Genomic DNA, 19,749 nt, shown 5'->3' on the forward strand with positions numbered 1-19,749 from the left:
CCAGTCAAGTTTTCTTTTCAAATGTACCAGATTAAAGTCTCCGATTTGTAGCAGGTTTCTTATTCAAGTTATTCGCATTTACGTTTTATTTATCTTGCATGCTTTACTTTATTTACTTGCTTGTCTTGCTTTTACATATTCTCTTATTTAACTTGCACATTTTATTTACCTATTCTCTTAATCCTGCTATGTTGATTTCTATTTCCATGTCTGGCTAAATCTTTAAAGGGTTAGGATGTAAGGATCATCGTTAAGATGATACTCCATTATTTGTATATATAGAAATGCTTTAGGGGTTGTTTATATTTTAACACAAGTTTTCAGTACTTATTTTGGTCGGTAACTACGAAAGTAGAGCCAAAGTATAGTTGGGTAAGATCGAAAGTCGTCCAACTCCTAAAGATAAACTTGGTTAGTTTTAACATGTCAAAGGTAGCGAAAGAGCTTTGTCCGATTAATTGGGAATTCATAACACTATTAGAAAACGATTTTGAAACTATTTTCGGACGCGTTAGTAGGTTTAAAATCCGGATCCTTGAGCGAAAGCCATGGACCCCTTTTAAGTTAAACTTTTCAAATCAAAATCAATTTTAATCAAAGTCAAGAATTTAATTTCTTAAAAATAGGTTTACTACTCTAACGCAACAAGCACCCTTTATCAGTGACAATGATGGGTATTAATTAGGGAGTAAACTCGGTTCTGAATACGCGAAAGCGACAGTTCCTGTTAAATTGATTCTTCTGTAAGTAGAAAATATTGTCCCATAATTAGATTTGTTTAGAAACAATTGGAGTATTTCCTAACTGAAGTGAATTACATCTGAGCCTACATTTTATCTGAATTTATTTACTTCACTATTTCCCTTTCTGCGTACTTGAACCTACTTATTTGATTTACCTTAGATAAACACCATAGCAATAGAAATTGATAGATTGACAATTTGGTCTCTAAGGGAACGATAATCTTTTGTATTACTTTGACGAGTTCCATATACTTGCGGCTAGCAAATCGCACACCCATCATGTTTTTGGCGCCGCTGCTGGGGACCAATTACGTCAAAGTTTCATACCCTGTTGTTACACTGTCTAGAATAAGGCCCTATTAGCCGGTAAATGCGAAAAACTCACAGTTCCAGAAGTTTGCTCAAAAGAATTAGGAGAGCAATGGCCGAAGATCAAAACGGAAGACCACTTAAGGAATTCTCCTAGCCTTCTAACAAAGAACCTAGTTCTAGTATAGTAAACCCGACTATTCCTGCTAATAATTTGGATTTAAAACCCTCTTTCTTACAACTAGTTCAACAAAATCAATACGTGGGTCTCGCTACAGAGAACCCAAATCAACATTTAAAAGTGTTTAACCAATTAGCTGATACATTCAAGACCAATGGTGCTTCGCCTTAGGCAATTCGTCTAAGACTATTCTCGTTTTCCCTCAGAGATAGAGCGTGGCCTTGGTTAGATTCCCTTACGGATAACTCGATAACTACTTGGGAAGACCTCAAGAGGGTGTTCCTTGCAAGATATTTTCCCTCGAGTAAGACCGTTGTCCTTCGAAACCAAATAACCCGATTCAATCAAAATCAGGGTGAATCACTTTTTGAAGCTTGGGAAAGATATAAAGAACTACTAAGAGCTTGCCCACACCATGGCCTAGAACAATGGATGATTATTCACACATTTAATAATGGACTTCACTATAACACAAAGATTTCCATCGACGCTGCCGCCGGTGGTGCTTTGATGAACAACCCTTACCCCGACGCTTGCACTCTCATCGAAGATATGACACAAAACCATTACCAGTGGGAGTCATAGCGAGCATCAGTGGAGAAAAGGGAGACCAAAGGAGGAATACATGAGGTCAATTGTATGGACATGATGAAAGCTAAAATGGATGCTTTATCCCTAAAGGTTGAACACATGTCTATAAATCCTACAGCCGCATTAGCTGTAGACTGTGAAATCTGTGGAACCAAATGACATCTTGCACCAGAATGCAATTTGTTAACTGAATCAAACTCAGACTAGGTCAATTATGCCCAAGGAAACCCATTTTCAAACACTTACAACCATGGATGGAGGAAACACCCAAAATTCTCTTATAAAAACAATAACCCTATTCAAAACTCTACGCCTCAAATACCACCAGGTTTTCAAGCTCAAAGACCAATCCAACCTATGCAGGTCGTTCATCAAAAGCCAAACCTTGAGAAAATCATGGAGAACTTCATTTCGACCTAAACTTAGCAAAATAAAGAGTCCCTGAACCAAGATATTCATATAAATGAACTTATCACACAATTAGGAACTAAAGTTGATTCGATAATCACTCACATTAAGAGGCTTGAAACCCAATCTCATAAATAGCACAACAACAAGCCCCCAGGCCACACCTGGAGGGCAATTTCCTGGACAACCTCAACCCAAACCCTGAGGGCAAGCTACCTCTCTTACCCTACAAAGTGGGATCACTTATGAAGAACTTGTAAAACCAACCTTGAGTGAATCAGAGGCTTCTAAGAAAACCGTTGTGTCTATAGATGAAGTAGAGGAACTGGAGAGATAAAAAGACCACGAAGTGAAAGATAAGGGAGAAGATAAAGATAAAGTTTATGTTCCACCCTTTCCTTATAAATCACCAATTCCATACCCGCAAAGATTTAAACAGACAAAAATTAATAACCAATATAAAAAGTTTATAAAGGTTATCGAGAAACTCCACGTAAAAATCCCTTTCACCGAAGCCATCACCCAAATACCATCTTATGCTAAATTCCTTAAGGACATCTTGACCAACAAACGTAGGCTAGATGATCCCAAACCATTAGAGTGCAACTTCATTGCTGAGAATAAACTTTCTAAGAAAGAGAAAGATCCCAGAAGCTTTTCCATACCTTGTATTTTAGGGAATCATGTTATAGACAAAGCATTCCTAGACTTGGGAGCAAGCGTAAGCTTGATTCCTTTAGAAGTTTGTAGAAGACTAAACTTAGGAGAATCACAACCGACTAAGGTGTCTCTTCAATTAGTCGGTAGATCTGTAAAATATCCATTAGGCATATTAGAAGACATTCCAGTTAGAATCGGAAAACTTTATATCCCAACAGATTTCGTGGTAATGGACATTAAAGAAGACAACGAAATCCCAATCCTCCTTGGTAGACCCTTCTTATCAACCACGGGAGCCATAATAGATGTTAAAAGAGGAAAACTAACTTTTGAAGTAGGTGATGAAAAGATAGAATTTATACTTTCCAAATTCCTAATGGCACCAGTCATAGAAGACTCATGTTATTCCATCAATATCATTGATGAATGCATAAGGGAGCTAGATCAAGAAGGGCCTCCCGAGACAATAAAATTTCCCTCGACTCCCATAAGAGAAGACGACGAATTTAGACTAGAGCCTTACATGGATGACAACCTTTATGAATGCTTAGAACTTACCCCAAACAATATGCCATGTCCTAAGAAACCATCTATAGAACTTAAGGAATTATCCAAGAATCTAAGATATGAGTTTTTATATGAAGAACTAAATCGCCCCGTTATAGTGAGTGCCACTTTAAATGAAGATGAAGTGAATCAAATTTTAGATATCTTTCAAAAGTATCCCTCAACTTTAGGATATAACATATATGATCTCAAAGGGATAAGCCCATCCGTGTGCATGCATCGGATCTTGCTGGAGGAAGATTCTAAACCTTCCAGAGAACATCAATGAAAGCTAAACCCTATAATGAGCGATGTGGTTAAGGAAGAAGTACTAAAACTACTAGAGGGTGATGTAATTTATAAAATTTTAGATAGTAAGTGGGTGAGCCCTGTACATGTGGTACCTAAAAAAGGAGGTGTCACAGTTGTGGAAAATGAGAAAGGCGAGCATGTAGCTAAGCGTATAGAAAACGATTGGCATATGTGCATCGATTACAGAAAACTAAATATGGTGACTAGGAAATATCATTTACCTCTTCCATTCATAGATAAAATGCTTGAGCATCTAGCTAGACACTCTTACTTTTTCTATTTAGATGGATACTCGGGATTCTTCCAAATTCCCATTCACCCCAAAGATCAAGAGAAAACAACCTTTACATGCCCTTACGGAACATTTTCTTATAGACGAATGCCTTTCGGACTTTGAAATTCCCCAACCACCTTCCAATGTTGTATGAGGTCAATCTTCGCAGATTTCCTCGATGAGATTATGGAAGTTTTTCTGGATGGTTCTCGGTATGCGGATTCAGTTTTGAAAACTGTCTAGCTAACATTGAGAAAATTCTAGAAAGATGCGTGGAAGGAAACCTTGTGCTAAACTAGGAAAAATGTCACTTTATGGTTATAGAAGGAATATTATTAGGACACATAGTCTCTGAAAAAGGCATTGAGGTTGATAAAGCCAAAATAGAGGTTATAGAAAAACTCAAACCACCTAAGACCATAGGGAAGTCCGTAGCTTTCTTGAACACGCCGATTTTTACTGATGTTTTATTAAAGACTTCTCTAAAATAACAAAACCTCTGACTAGCCTTCTAATGAAATATGTCGAGTTTATTTTTGACGAAAAATTTATTGAGGCATTCAACCTTTTGAAACAAGCACTGATTTCCACACTTATTATGCAACCTCCAAGTTTGAACCAACCTTTCGAAATCATGTGCGATGCTAGCGATTACGCTGTTGGTGCTGTTCTAGGGCAATAAAAAGACAAGAAATTACATGTAATTTACTATGCCTGTAGGACCCTGGATTCCGCCCAACTTAACTATGCAACAACTGAGAAAGAACTCCTCGCTGTTGTTTTTGCTATTGATAAATTTTGATCTTATCTGGTCGGAGCTAAAATTATAGTTTATAAAGATCATGCATCTATTCGATACCTAATAAGCAAGAATGACGCTAAACCTAGGTTACTTGGATGGGTCCTTTTATTGCAAGAGTTTGACCTAGATATTCGAGACAAGAAGGGCACAAAAAATGTAGTTGTTGACCACCTTTCTAGGCTTGAATATTTAAAACCAGACCTAGTGCCAATAAATGACGATTTTAACTATGATACACTTATGGCTAAAATCGAAACCATTCAGGACGATAACTCCAATTTTCCAATGGATTGGAACATTGAAAGAACTCTAGCAGTGACCAACGTACCTTGGTACGCTGACTTTGTTAATTACCTAGGTGCTGATATCATACCCCCTGACCTTAACTCCCAACAAAATAAGAAATTCTATAGTGATGTAAGATATTTTTATTGGGAAGAACCACTCCTTTTCAATAGAGGGACAAGCGGCATTTTTCGTCGTTGTGTCCTTGAAGAAGAAGTAGAAAACATCATAAAACATTGTCACTCCACACCTTATGATGGACATGCAGGCACGTCTAAGGCATTGTCACTCCACACCTTATGGCGCGATGTTCATGCTTACATTGTTAGATGTGAATAGTGCCAACATACTAGAAACGTCTCGAGGCGTGACGAAATGCCATTAAGAAATATCCAAGAAGTAGAAATCTTCGATGTTTGGGGGATTGATTTTATGGGACATTTTCCATCATCAATGGGAAATAAATATATCTTAGTAGCTTTTGACTACGTGTCTATGTGGATTGAGGCTATAACCTCACCTACAAATGACACACGAGTAGTGATTAAGTTATTCAAAAATAACATATTCCCTAGATTTGGTGTACCGCGCCACGTTATAAGTGACGGTGGATCACATTCCATATCCAAATTTTTTGATAAACTTTTAGATAAATATGGAGTTAAGCATAGAGTAGCAACACCATATCACCCGCAGACTAGTGGACAAGTGGAAGTATCAAATAGGGAGATTAAATAAATCTTAGATAAAACAATTTCAATATCTAGAAAAGCTTGGTCTCAGAAGCTTAAAGAAGCATTATGGGCCTATAGAACTGCTTATAAAACCCCTATAGAAACCACCCCATACCAATTAGTTCATGGAAAATCTTGTCACTTACCTTTTGAGCTAGAAAACAAAGCCTATTGGGCCATTAAAACCATGAATTTGGATTACCTAGGAGCTGGTGAAAAGCGCATTCTAGACATTCATAAATTAGAAGAACTATGTCGCAGTGCTTATGAAAATGCCAAAATATATAAAGAAAGAACCAAAGTATGGCATGATAAGAGAATTGTAAAAAAAGATTTCAACATAGGAGATCCTGTTCTCCTTTTGAACTCCAGGTTGCAACTTTTTCCTGGTAAGTTGCGCTCAAGATGGACTGGCCCTTACGAGGTCTCAAAGATCCTAAAGTCTGGAGCAGTTGAAATCAAGAACCACTCTTGTAATCCCTTCATAGTAAATGGGAAAAGGCTAAAACACTACTAAGGAGGTGACATCCCTACACATTACTCTTGCCACACTCTAATCGATCCGCCTGCCTCTACTTCTCAAATATGAGTCCATAGTCGTAAAGCTAAAGACGTTAAAAAAGCGCTGCATGGGAGGTAACCCATGATTTTTCTCTATTTTCTCACTTTATTATTTGCTTGCATTGTTTTTATTCGATTTTTTATTTATGTACTTAACTGGACTAACCTCGTAATATTTATGTTTCAGGTTTCAGGTCTCATTACTCTTCGTAGCATTCTCCACTAACCATATTTTTCAGGATGCAGAGTTTCAATAATATGCATGTTATGTTTAGAGACGAAGTTCAGAGAAAGCGATATGCGATCCTATCTGAGCGTCCCATGATACCCACCAGGTACCCTGACCCTGATTTCATGGAAACCTTAGGTCTTGAGGCAAGTGTGAGGTATCTATGCAATCAACTTCAATGGGAAGATTATACCGGTGCCATGCATGTAACCTAGAAGAGCCTAACACTTGAATTCTTAAGCTCCCTCAACTATGAACCCTACATTGGAATCAGTTCTAAGAGAGGCTATATTAACTTCAAATTGTTTGGAATTGAGTACACCTTCAATCTTAAGGAGTTTGTTGAGTTACTTGGTTTTCAGTGTGGCCTTGATGATATGCCTGAAATCCGTTTAGGCTATTTTATGCAGGATGAGATAGACACATTTTGGAGTGATATCACAGGAGGAGAAAGCCCTGACCCTTCCACCCAGTTGTCCAACCAAATCCATAACCCAACCTTCCACTACTTCCAAATGATCCTAGCCCACACTTTCCTTGGAAGGAGTGATATTGATACCCATGTTAGTGTTGAGGAAATCCTTTTCCTATTTTGTATCACCCAGTCACACCCTGTAGCCTCTGGAAATTTCCTTATGACAACCATAACCTTACAACCAACTCTTTTGAAGGACTTATTCATGTAGGAGGAATTGTGTCACATATAACATCTACCCCAGGTCTTGACAAAAAAATAGTTCACCTGACTTCTTACGATGGCTACACCCTGATGGATACTACCTTCTGTTTAGACTATGGCCTGATGAGGAGAGACTCCTTTAACCCGAACCAATATAAGCTCCTGATTAATCATGATACCATCAATTACTTTACTTTACTGAATCACACGAAGACTAATGTCCATGATAAAGAAAATTGGACATACTCCTTAGAAGGCCAGGATGAGACACCTGATGTACCTAGATCTCCTCCAATACCAGAATACCATCCCTTTCCACCATCAGATAGGATCACAATGCTTTCCAATAATTTCAATCTTTAGAGATGCGACATTCACACTGAGATTATTGAGCTGCGCAGGGAACTATCCATCCTTCGCCAGGAAGTTACTGACCTTACCTTGCAGTTAGAGGTATCCGATGATACTCATGCCACAAAAGCTGATTGCCTGTACGAGAAAATCGGCGCTCTCCGTCGCTAGCTAGAAGAGGTACGAGACTCCGGTAGCGTTGAGGAACCATCGATGCACTGCGGGTTATGCTTTCCAGCTTTTATAATTTTATTTATTCCGCAGATTCAGACATATATCTATATTTATTCCCTGATTTCTAGATTTATTTTATTCTCGCATAGATTTTTCTTTCTCAGTTTTTCTTATGATATTATCTCATCATATAATATCATTTCTTTTATGTTTCTATTTTATTGTTTCCTTAAATTATTTTATTTTGTTTTATTTTATTATGTTGAAAAATTAATTATATCATGTATGTACAAATACAAGAAAGAAGAACATATTAGAGGATGTTGTGCATACCCCAAAAATAACTCAAAACCATAAAGCCTAACTCCAATTCAACCAATCCAACCCAACAAGATTTACAAAGATGGCGGGCGCCATCTAGCCATAACGGGCGCCATGGGGTCTATGCACTATCTCGGGCAGAAGCGAACCAAACCTCCATTTCCACTCAAAAACTCATCTTCAACCTTCTAAAACCCTCATTTTCTCCCTCCTAGACCACCATTAAAACCCACTCAAATCCCATTAAATTTCCATTCAACCAAAAACCCACTACCAATCCTACTTCCATTTTCAATTTCCACCATTAAAATCCCATTTCACCATATTCCCCTATAAACCCATTTTCATCCTCATTCATCACCAAGAGCAAAAACGGAGCATCATCAAATCGCTTTTCGTAGAGGAAAACCTGAAGAAAGGCAAAGAAGATTATTCGAGGAGTTGTAGACAAAATGCATTTTCTCCACCAGGTATATCGATGAAGACTGTCTGTATAATTGGGGAATTTATCACAGTGTTTGCTATATGTTAGATAATTTAGGATTGCATGATATTTTCATTAGGAAGGAACCTATATTTGAGTACCTGACCCGGGAATTCTTGAGTTCCCTAATTTATAGTGTTCATCCAAACACTACTAGCACATCCGATACAATACAATTTAGAATATTTAATGTTGAATATCAGTACACTACCGATGAGTTAGCAGGTTTATTAGAATTTCCTTACAGGGAAGGTGCCCTCTACCAGACACCCTTGGACTCAGAATGGTCATCTGAGACGTTTGAATTTTGGAGGAAATTGACAGGTTTGGACACCGACTCTTTTGAGGGGAACCTGGCCTTAAGTATTCATAACCCGACCATACGCGTTTTTCGTTATTTGTTGGCTTGCACAATTTTTAGCCAGGAACATCCTAATAAAATCAATGCCAAAGAACTTTTATTTTTACAGGGTAGCCTCACACAAAGAAAAATATATATGCACCGTTCGGAAAAGGTAGGCATTATTTCTTTTGGAGGTTTAATTACCTCCATTGCTAGAGCTTTGCACCTTGACATTGAGTTAGCTACATTAGAACCGTTACCTTACCGCATTATAAATTTAAAGTTTTTAAAAGATATGTGATTATGCAGAGTGAGGAAAGAGGGCGGTTTTAACCTCATGGTCCATAATGTAGCTATCCCGAGTGTAGTTATACCTTGCTCTCGATGTACATATGTGGTCCTTGAGAGAAATTGGACTTATGATTTGCAAGCTCCATCTTTTACCGGCCCGTTTTCACCCAACGTACCTTTTGAAGAAGGTAACGAGACCGATGAAGAGTATGAGCGGAGAGACCAGTCTCTCGTTCCAACCATGCCTTCACACCATGCATCACCTACACACAATGAACCATCTTTTACTCACCCTTCTGTAGGTACATCCTCTAGATTCCACATTACTGAAGAAATGTGGCGAGAGCTGCAAGTGTGGGAGAATTTGATAACACTGAAACACACTGCGTATTTGACTCGGATTGCACATGCTTATTAGGTTTTTATTGTCATTTTCTTGTGTTATGTTTTCCTTTTGTCATATTTTTAGATATTTTTCCCTACAGGAGACTTTTGTGAAGAAACGAAGCCAAGCGAGCAAGAAATCGAAGTTTTTGTGGAAATTTGTGCATATGGCGTCCAGCATGGCGGCCGCCAAGAAGGGTGTCATGACGTGTAAGCTATCAACCGGTGGTAACTACCATGTTTCCCATGATCTTTTCATGTTGAACACATGGCGGGCGCCTTGGTGGGATTGGAGGGCGCCACCTTTGTTGGCACGACCCCACTAAGGGAAGTTGGAGGACAATTTTGTCTTTTGCTAGTTTTTTAGAACCTCTATAAATAGACGTTTTCACTTCACGAAATGGCACCCATTTTAGTTCACAACATTAAGCCTAAAGTTCACCATTGTAAAAGCGATAATCCGTCACATCGAGGGGTTACCGGACTTGAGTTGTAGTTAGGTTGGAGCACTATACAAACAATCTTTCCGCCATTTTACTTTCTAGTCAAGTTTTATTTTCAAGTGTACCAGATTAAAGTCTCTGATTTAGAGCAGGTTCTTATTCAACCTATTCGCATTTACGTTTTATTTATCTTACATGCTTTACTTTATTTACTTGTCTGTCTTTCTTTTACCTACTCGCTTATTTAAGTTGCACATTTTATTTACCTGTTCTCTTAAACATGACTAATTTTGCGATGTTGATTTCTATTTCCATGTCTGGCTAAATCTGTAAAGGGTTAGGATGTAAGAATCATCGTTAAGATGATACTCCATTATTTGTATCTATAAAAATGCTTTAGGGGCTGTTTTGATTTTAACAAAAGTTTTAAGTACTTATTTTGGTCGGTAACTACGAAAGTAGAGCCGAGGTATAGTTGGGTAAGATCGAAAGCCGTCCAAGTCCTAAAGATAAACTTGGTTAGTTTTAACAGGTCAAAGGTAGAGAAAGCACTTTATCCGGTTAATTGAGAATTCTTAACACTATTAGAAAACGATTTTGAAACTATTTTCGGACGCGTTAGTAGGTTTAAAATCCGGATCCTTAAGCGAAAGCCATGTACCCCTTTTAAGTTAAAAATTTCAAATCAAAATCACTTTTTAATCTAAGTCAAGAGTTTAATTTCTTAAAAATAGGTTTACCACTCTAATTCAACAAGCACCCTTTATCAGAGACAATGAAGGGCATTAATTGGGAGTAAACTTGATTCTGAATATACGAAAGCGACAGTTCCTATTAAATTGATTCTTCTCTAAGTAGAAAATATTGCCCCATAAGTAGATCTGTTTATAAACAATTGGAGTATTTTATAACTTAAGTGAATTACATCTCAGCCTGCATTTTATCTGGATTTATTTACTTCATTATTTCCCTTTCTGCGTACTTGAACCTACTTATTTGATTTACCTTAGATAAACACCATAGCAAGATAGATTGACAATTTGGTCTCTGTGATAACGATAATCTTCTGTATTACTTTGACGAGTTCCGTATACTTGCGGATAGAAAATCGCACACCCATCAACACCCTAAAGAACCTGGCAATTACTTAATTGTTGTTACAATATTGATTCAAAGTTGTTACAAGCATAAAACACACACCTACCGTAGCATACTACTCATATTTGTTTTAACCGTTCACGTGCTTTATTTATTTTATTGGTAATTACTTTCATAATTTCGGCAAACTGTCCCAAAATCCCAAAGCTTTTGTTTAGTTGAAATTAATCTCGAGCTTTGTATCGTCAAGCAGTACTTGAGATCGATACTAGGGATTTCCCCCTTTTTATTACTATATTGGCAAATTAGTACACTTGTTAATTTACCAATCAAGTTGTTGGCGCCGTTGCCGAGGACTGACAAAGATAAGAGAGTTCATAGATATATTTCAATTAAAATTTTGCTGCTCTATAGCGAAAAAATTTATTTCTCAGTTTTTTTATTTTATCTTGATCTGTGTGGCCATCTTTGATTATTGCTAATCTTTGTATAATTTGTGTATGCAAGGAAAACCCTCAGCTGATTTTACTTTTGACACAGAACCAGAAAGAACTTTGCACGCTATGCTCAGACAAGCTAGGAAAGCAAGACCGATTACCTCTAAAGCAGAAATTCCTATTTCCGAACAAGAAATAGAGATTGAAGTTTCTGAGCATTCAGATACAGAATCTGACAAAGAGAGAGAAGATCCAACTATGGTTTAACCACAAGAAAGACTTCTTGGGGATTATGGAGGAGCAAATGCCCCATTGGGACGTTTGACTATAGTGAAAATGATCCAAATTTTCAGTTGTACCCAACAACCATCCGTTAGCTTGAAAAGAGGCGTTTTACAGAAAAAATAAATGAAGATGCAAATAATTTTTTTAGAGGTTTCTTACTATGAGCACTACTTTGAATATTGAGAGGCATACTCAAGAAGTAAAAAAATTGAGAAAGTTCCCATTCACTCTAGTTGAAGACCCTGAAGAATGGTTTTACTCATTACCAGCTGGAAGTATTACTACATGGGAACAAATGGAAACAACTTTTCTAAATGAGTATTTTCCTGCCTCTGTTTATATTCAAAAAGGATATGATATTGTGAATTTTAATCAGAAGGAAGGGGAATCAATGGGTGATGCTTACAAGAGATTCAAAAGGTTACTGGTTGCATGTCCTACTCATAAATTGGATCATACTGAACAAATGCAGATGTTTGTAAATGGTCTCAGAATGAAGACCAAAACACTTATTGATACAGCTACCGGTGGCTCATCCAATTTTACAACACCCACTGGTATCAAGAAGATCATAGAAGCCATTGCTGCAAACGAACATTTTGAGTTATATGACCGGAGTGTGAGTAAACTAGAGGGTGTGATTGATTTGAAACTTGCCAATCAGGTTATGAAGATGGAAGACCTAGTTGTTGCTGAAGTTGAGAGAAGAGTTAAGGCTATGAATATAGGTACTCAACAAGTAGCCCAAGTTCAACCTGTTTAAGCTGTTAATTATGAGATCTATGGGGGACCCTATTTTGCCATACAGTATGTTGCAACCATGCAACAAATTGAAGAGATAAAATTTCTGAAGCAGAACAACCCTTATTCTAACACTTATAATCCAGGATGGAAGAATCATCCAAATTTCTCCTAGAAAGTCCAGTAAGGGAATTTTCAAAAGAAGAGTCCAATTTAATATCAGAACCAACCACAAAAATATCAACAACAACAACAATATCCTCCACAACAAGAGCAATATCAGCAACAAGCCCCCAAAATGGCCGATTGGGAACTTGCCATTGAAAAGATGGTAGCTCAAAATTCCCAATTCTAAGAAGAAATAAGAAATAATCAGAGGAACACTACTTCTTCTATAAAAAATCTTGAAGTTTAGATGGGTCAGATAGCACAATAACTCACAAATCAAGCTCAAGGCACCCCTCTGAGTGCAATAGTACAAAATCCGAGACATCATGAGAATATTAATGTTATCACAACAAGAAGTCAAAAAGTTGCTAAAGATGAAGAAGAAAAGGAAACAAAGGATGACCATGTCATAGAGGTAGATCTGGAAGTGAGGGAAAATAATAAAGAAGAAGAAGAAGAAGTTATACCATCAGTAAAGCACACTGAAGAGAAAAAAAAAGGCTAAACTAGTGATTAAGCTTCCTTACTCTCAGTGAGTGACAAAGAAGGATCCAAATGAAAAAGACTTTGAGAAATTCATCACAATGTTAAAAAAGTTAGAGGTCAATATGCCTTTCTTTGAAGCACTTGAGAAAATTCTCATGTACCAAAATTTTTATGAAAGAGGTAATCTCTAGAAAAAGACCAATAGGAGAAGGGTCGGTAACCGTTAACGAAAAATGTAGTGATATATCACCGAGTAGGAGAATTCCAATGAAGCAGAAGGATCATGGATCTCTCACAGTCCCATGCACTATAAAAAATAGAAATTTCAAGAAGGTACTTATTAATTCAGGAGCTAGTGTGAGTCTGATACCATTGTCTATCTATCAAAGGCTTGGTATTGGAAAAATCAGAGATAAAGGGACAAATCTAAAATTTGTAGATCACTCCATAAAGATTGAATATGGGATAACGGAAGACGTACTGGTTACCTCAGAGGAATTTATGTTTCCTGTTGATTTTGTGATCATGGACATACCTGAAGATGAAGAGACACCTATCATTTTGGGTCGACCATTCATGCAGACAAGTAGATCCAATTTCGACATAGAACATGGTGCACTGACTTTAAAAGTTTATGATGATTAAATAACCTTAAATGTGCTTGAAAACAGGAAGCTAGACGTAGAAAAAGAAAATCACGATCAAGTAGGCATGATCAAGACAAATGCGAAAGGCCAAAGTAACATGCCAACATCAGAAAAACTCGCAGGAAGGCCATTTCAACTAGTATCACCTTCTTTAGCAACCTTGAGCGGAAAAAATCCTATCTCCATTCCAAAAGCCATGAGAAATAAGAGAAAACAATATCGAGGTAAGGATATGGAAGTTGGAAGTGACTTGTGGCACTAAGGAGCCCATACCTCTGAAAAAGACAGTTTCTTGGTTTTGGAAAAGATAAGCAACAGGGTGTGGAAGCTGAAGTACCCCCCATAATAGGGGAAAGAGGGGTCAAGCTAATGACGATAAATGAGCGCTGCTTGGGAGGAAACAAAAGGAAAGTATTCGTAATTTTTATGTTATAGTTTCAATGTTATATTAATTTTTGAGTTTTGTTGGCTTTAAGTTGGTTTATTTTCGGTTGTTTACTTTCATCTAGAATGTGATAATTGTAGCTTTAATGGTTGTGCAAAAAGTACCCAAACTGAAGGCATGTGTGTGCTCTATGCATGTTAACTCGCCAAAATAATTTTTTTTTATATATACCTCCAGATGATCTAATTGGTTTAATTGAATTGGACTAAAATTTGAGTAGGTTTACCACAACTGATTGAGAAGCCACATCGAGCAAGAGGTAATGTGGAGGTTCTCAGTTCTACCCAACATGGTGAGAGTAGAAAAAGCCAAACCCAATGTACATCATATGAGAGCATTCAGGTATGTCTTTATCATTCAGAACTTGCGTATATTATTTTCTAATTTCGATTGCATGATTACATACATTGAGACACATTTTTTTCTACCCCTGAGCCTTTCTAACCATCCTTTTCATTATTATCCATTGTTAACCCCAATTGTGCCTTTAACCATTTATTTGTTTTAAAAAAACCACATAATATTAACCCATGGCCCAAACACTCCCCCATCATGTTCAAAGTATTTTTGTGAGATATCATATCCATGTGCATTCTAAGTTAGGGGTTATTTTGGGATAGCAACCTTTAAGTTTGGGGTTAGCTGTGCTTAGTACAAATGAGGGTGTAAGACCCCAATTTTGACCCTAAGATCCCTCATGATATCTCATCATATGCATTAGCATCGGGATCACATCTTGGCATCCTCCTTACCCCTCATTCATTGGGTTTGCATTGGGAGAGATCACCAAGCACCATTTGATTGTATCATACTTTGTATTTTATCGTTTTTACTAACCAAAATACCAAAAATATGTCTTTGTATAAACTAACTCCTTTGTAGGTAGAGCACATGCTCACATTTGATCTATCAAGCTCACATCTAGGGTTTAAGACCCTCAGTGCAAGGAGTTCAATCAAGAATTGGTTTAGTATGGCTCCAAGCATCATATATGAGTCCCCATGATCTTCACATGATATTTTGATCAAGAAATCATCAAGAGTTTGAAGTTGGTTTGCCTTGGAAACCCTAATTCATCTAGGTATCTTGTGTAACTCCTTCAATAAGTTTCTTCAACAATTGATCAAATATTTCATGGGATCCTCCATGAGTCCCAAAAGTCAAGAGAATATCAATCTAGCAAGTTGGTCCATGGTGATTGACCAGAGGAATTCATCTGATCAAAATTGGGGTTCCCTAGACCATATCTCCTACAATTTTTGTCATATGAAACTGACTCCAAGAGAAAGGTTATATTCCAAACAACTTTCATGTTGAGGTCAAGAGTTAGTTTTTCTTGGAAAGTCATTGTTTATGGTGAAATATTATAGGTCATTTTGTTTAAACCCTAATTGGGAGGTCAACTTCCCAACGCCATAACTTGCTCAATTTGTATGATATGAAATCTATTCAAGTTTCACAATCAAACTCAAGATATATAATTCAACTTTGATTTTTTGAGGAAGAGAAAACTAAAATTTTATTTGCATGTGATATGAGGATACACTATAGGTCATTTTGGACCAATACCATTAAACAAGTGATTTTCCTCAACATCAAAAATGCATAACTCCTTCATTCTAAATCCAAATGAGGCCACACTTTTTACCATTTAGAAGGACTTTGAGATATCTACAACTTTGGTGAAGGAAAATTTCTCATTTGAAGCTCACATAAAAATTTAGCCAAGGTGGAATAAGTAAACATATGGCTTGACACTTAGAATTTTTTTTGACATGTTTGACTTTCCCAACTTCCACCTCATTATTCATCATGATCCAAGTTTCAAATGAAAACATGTTCAACATTAAAGTTGTTCCTCTTGATCTAACCTTTCCAAAAATTCCGATTCCATTCCATTTGGACAAAGCATGAGTGACTTGCGCATGGCTTGAACATCGATGACCATTTGGCATAATTGAACTTGCATTTCTCATACACAATTGCATGGCTTACCAATGTGACTTCAGCAATATTTGTACTCATTTTTGGACCTGAAGAGATGATTACATGGGCCTATCACACGCTCATGCATCCATGCAATGTACATTGCTATTTTTGGAACTTAATTTCAAGTGTGCAAATAACAATCATTTGGCCTATAAATAGAGCCCTTCATGCTTAAAATCAAGGACCCTGCACGCCAGATTTGAATCCCTAGCTCCAAACCCTCCCATTCAAAGGATAACCTTGAGAATTTCCATTGGAAATGGAGTTTGAATCTCCACTATTTTGAGATTCAAATATCCAAGAGTCTTGTGCCTTTTGTTGATTAATTTCCATTCCATTAAGTGTCCAGATCAATATCAAGAGCAATTAGAATTAAGATTGTGTTCATACAGACTTGCATTGAAAGTAATTTTCAAAAAATTTCATCTCTTAGATTCTCACACAATTCTCCATAATTCTTCTTGATATTTGGTTGTCTAAAGTCCTATCGATGTAGGAAACAAGATTGAGTTGCTTTGAGGTCAAAACGAAGCAACTCAGATCATGATCCTCAAATTTCAAATCCCTGTATCTTTCAATATACTTGGAGTTAGATGAAATTAAGGTCAGATTCGAGCTCCTGAGCATTTTTACTTTAAATTCATGTCCTTATTTTTTATTTTGGTGATGGATGAGAGTGAACTAGTCCGGTGAGGCTCACTGGAGAAGGAGATCGGAGCTTTGGCTCCGGTGGTGTGTTGGCGTTCGTTTGGGCCATATGATCCTTTTTAAATGTTCTAATCTCACGCGTTGGTTCTGATTACCTTTCCTACTGCGCATTAACTAAAGTCTATTAGGGAATGCGCGTTAGGAGCCACTTGATCTGCCACCTCAATTAATGAGGGAGATCAAGTGGTCCATGTTTTTTGCTATTTTGTGATTTTCATTTTATTTGGTTTATTTTCATTAATTCATATTAATTTTAATATTGATCGGAAAAACATGAGAGTTTCACCAATTTTTTTAAATAAACTCCTCTTTTATTTTCTGAATTAAAATTATTTTTTGGATCATTATTAATATTTTTCATGATTTAATTGTTTTTGTGAATATTTTTAATTGTTTAAAAATTGTTTTAAGTTTCCAAAATTAATGAAATTTTTTCTCCAGGGTCCTTTGACCTTGTTTGACCAATGGTAAATCTCATAGCCATTTATTTGGTGTTTTGACAAGGCTTTAGGATTTTGACCAACCATAATTTAATTTAATGCATTTTTTAAATTGATCTTAATTATTTAATTGCAAAATTAATTGAGTTGAGCTTTTGATATTGACTTGTGGAGTTTGACTTGTGGAGTTTGACTTGTGTTGTTGGCCCTTGGTCAAGGTTGATTTGACTTTGTTGAGTTAAAATCATTAGATTTAGGGGATTGATGAAATGTATATTTCATCTCCCAAAATGAATTACTGGTTTTAATTTGATAAAAGTCCTCCTTTGAACAATTTGTGTTGATTCCATTTCCCCTCCCTTTTCATCTCAATCCCATTCTCTTCTCATTCATTTCATAGACCTATGATGTCTCTATATCCTAAGGCTAGTTGATTGCAAACTCAGCATAAGTGTGGATGAGATTAGATCCACCCCTTTTGCATATTCTTTTAACTGTGGTATGTTTTAGGAGTCTGGTTCGTAATACCATATCACTAACGTGCATTAACACTAAAATTTCTATTGCCCAACCTTAAATAGTTGTTACTTCTACATAAGTACAATTACGATTGCTTAACATAGCGCTAAATTTTTGACATAAAAGGCATATCATTCTAGTAAGTGAGATTGTAAGTCTCCCCTCTTTCATGGTATTGTGTGGGAACTTGAACTTTTTTCCTTCCTTTGGAAGATGTATTGGTTCAAGGATCCATGCTTGTGAATAATGGGTTGAGTATTCTCCAAAGAATGAATTAAAAAAATAAAAGCAAAAGCAAACTAACTTCTAATCAACTAACAACTAACATTTAATTTCAAGCCATTTACTTTTATGCACTTTAATTTTTAAGTCTTTATACATTTGCCATTATTCATACCATTTAACTTGTTTACCTTAATGCCATTTCCTCTTTGCTCATTTGAGCCTTATCTTATGATTATATTGTGATTGTACATAATTGCTTATGTTTGTGGTCTTTTGACCTTAATGTACGAAATAACAACAAACACTACAACAAACAAGACCTTAGACAGCGCTTTTTTTAGCCTTAGACAGCGCTTTAAAGCGCTGTCTAAACCTCCGCTGCTAAAGGTTTAGACAGCGCTTTTTTAAATCTTAAAAGCGCTGTCTAAGCCCCCCCCTTAGACAGCGCTTTGGCCAAAAGCGCTTTATAAGACCCTCTTATTTTAAATTTTTTAGGTATACCTTAGACAGCGCTTTTGAAAAGCGTTGTCTAAGCCCCACCCCCTTAGACAGCGCTTTGGCCAAAAGCGCTTTCTAAGACCCTCCTATTTTAATTTTTTTAGGTATACCTTAGACAGCGCTTTTCAAAAAGCGCTGTCTAAGCCCCCCCCTTAGACAGCGCTTTTGCCTAAAGCGCTTTCTAATCCCCCCCTTAGACAGCGCTTTTTACAAAAGCGCTGTCTAAGGTATACGAAAATTTTTGAAGCTTTTGTTTTAAACCACATTTTTTCCAGGTTTATAAACCAGAATTTCTACCTGTTTTCAACCAGATTTTGACAGACAATTATCACATTTTATATATGCCATTTTGGCCTTTTTTCTACCAATTTTTGGCTAACAAATATATATATATACCAATTCAAACCAATTTTGCCTTAAATGTATCAAAATATATACAAATTTATGTACACATTTACAAGTCATTACATATACTACAAATGTACACATTAATTACACAAATTTATGAACAAACATTGAGCTCTATCATGAATTGACACCACTCCTCTTTGATTTCGTCCACTTGATCCTTTGTATAAAATGCACACTTGAATTCCTCAAAGTACTACATAATAATATAACATATTTTGAATTAATTCCAACTATTTAATTATATGAGATATGTGTAAATATACCGAAAACATAATTCTAAACAAGGCAATAAATCAGTCGGTTCAATATATTATTTGTAAGAAAGTTCTGAAGTAAATGAAATTAATAATGCAAAAACTGAATTTCCTTTTTGAAGAAACACCTTCAAGCTAATGATCTTTAAAATGTTATCTAGCTTCTTATAAATAAAAAATAAAAACAAATTCATTTGATTCAAAGATTGTCAAGCCTTAAACCATATCAACCAAAGCCATCAAATAGAAAAGATTGGTAACGTATATTAAACAATACAAGATTTGACACAAAT

General features: G+C 36.4%; 2 protein-coding genes and 1 non-coding gene across 3 annotated transcripts; 2 read left to right on the forward strand and 1 right to left on the reverse strand.

Moving 5' to 3' along the window:
- Nucleotides 1–1,548: 1,548 nt before the first annotated feature.
- Nucleotides 1,549–1,655, reverse strand: LOC127116305 (small nucleolar RNA R71). Its single transcript, XR_007801259.1, has one exon. It is a non-coding gene; the product is annotated as a small nucleolar RNA R71 (small nucleolar RNA).
- Nucleotides 1,656–2,074: 419 nt separating this feature from the next.
- Nucleotides 2,075–3,727, forward strand: LOC127103222 (UBA domain-containing protein Mud1-like). Its single transcript, XM_051040493.1, has 2 exons — nucleotides 2,075–2,152; nucleotides 2,708–3,727. Exons 1-2 carry the CDS (start codon nucleotides 2,075–2,077, stop codon nucleotides 3,725–3,727), a joined length of 1,098 nt encoding a protein of 365 aa, XP_050896450.1.
- A 15-nt stretch (nucleotides 3,728–3,742) lies between these two features.
- On the forward strand, nucleotides 3,743–5,450 carry LOC127103228 (uncharacterized). The gene is made up of 2 exons (XM_051040496.1): nucleotides 3,743–3,899; nucleotides 4,855–5,450. Exons 1-2 carry the CDS (start codon nucleotides 3,743–3,745, stop codon nucleotides 5,448–5,450), a joined length of 753 nt encoding a protein of 250 aa, XP_050896453.1.
- Nucleotides 5,451–19,749: the final 14,299 nt, after the last annotated feature.

The sequence above is a fragment of the Lathyrus oleraceus genome, chromosome 1 (genome assembly GCF_024323335.1).
Source record: "Lathyrus oleraceus cultivar Zhongwan6 chromosome 1, CAAS_Psat_ZW6_1.0, whole genome shotgun sequence".
Lineage (NCBI taxonomy): Eukaryota > Viridiplantae > Streptophyta > Magnoliopsida > Fabales > Fabaceae > Lathyrus > Lathyrus oleraceus.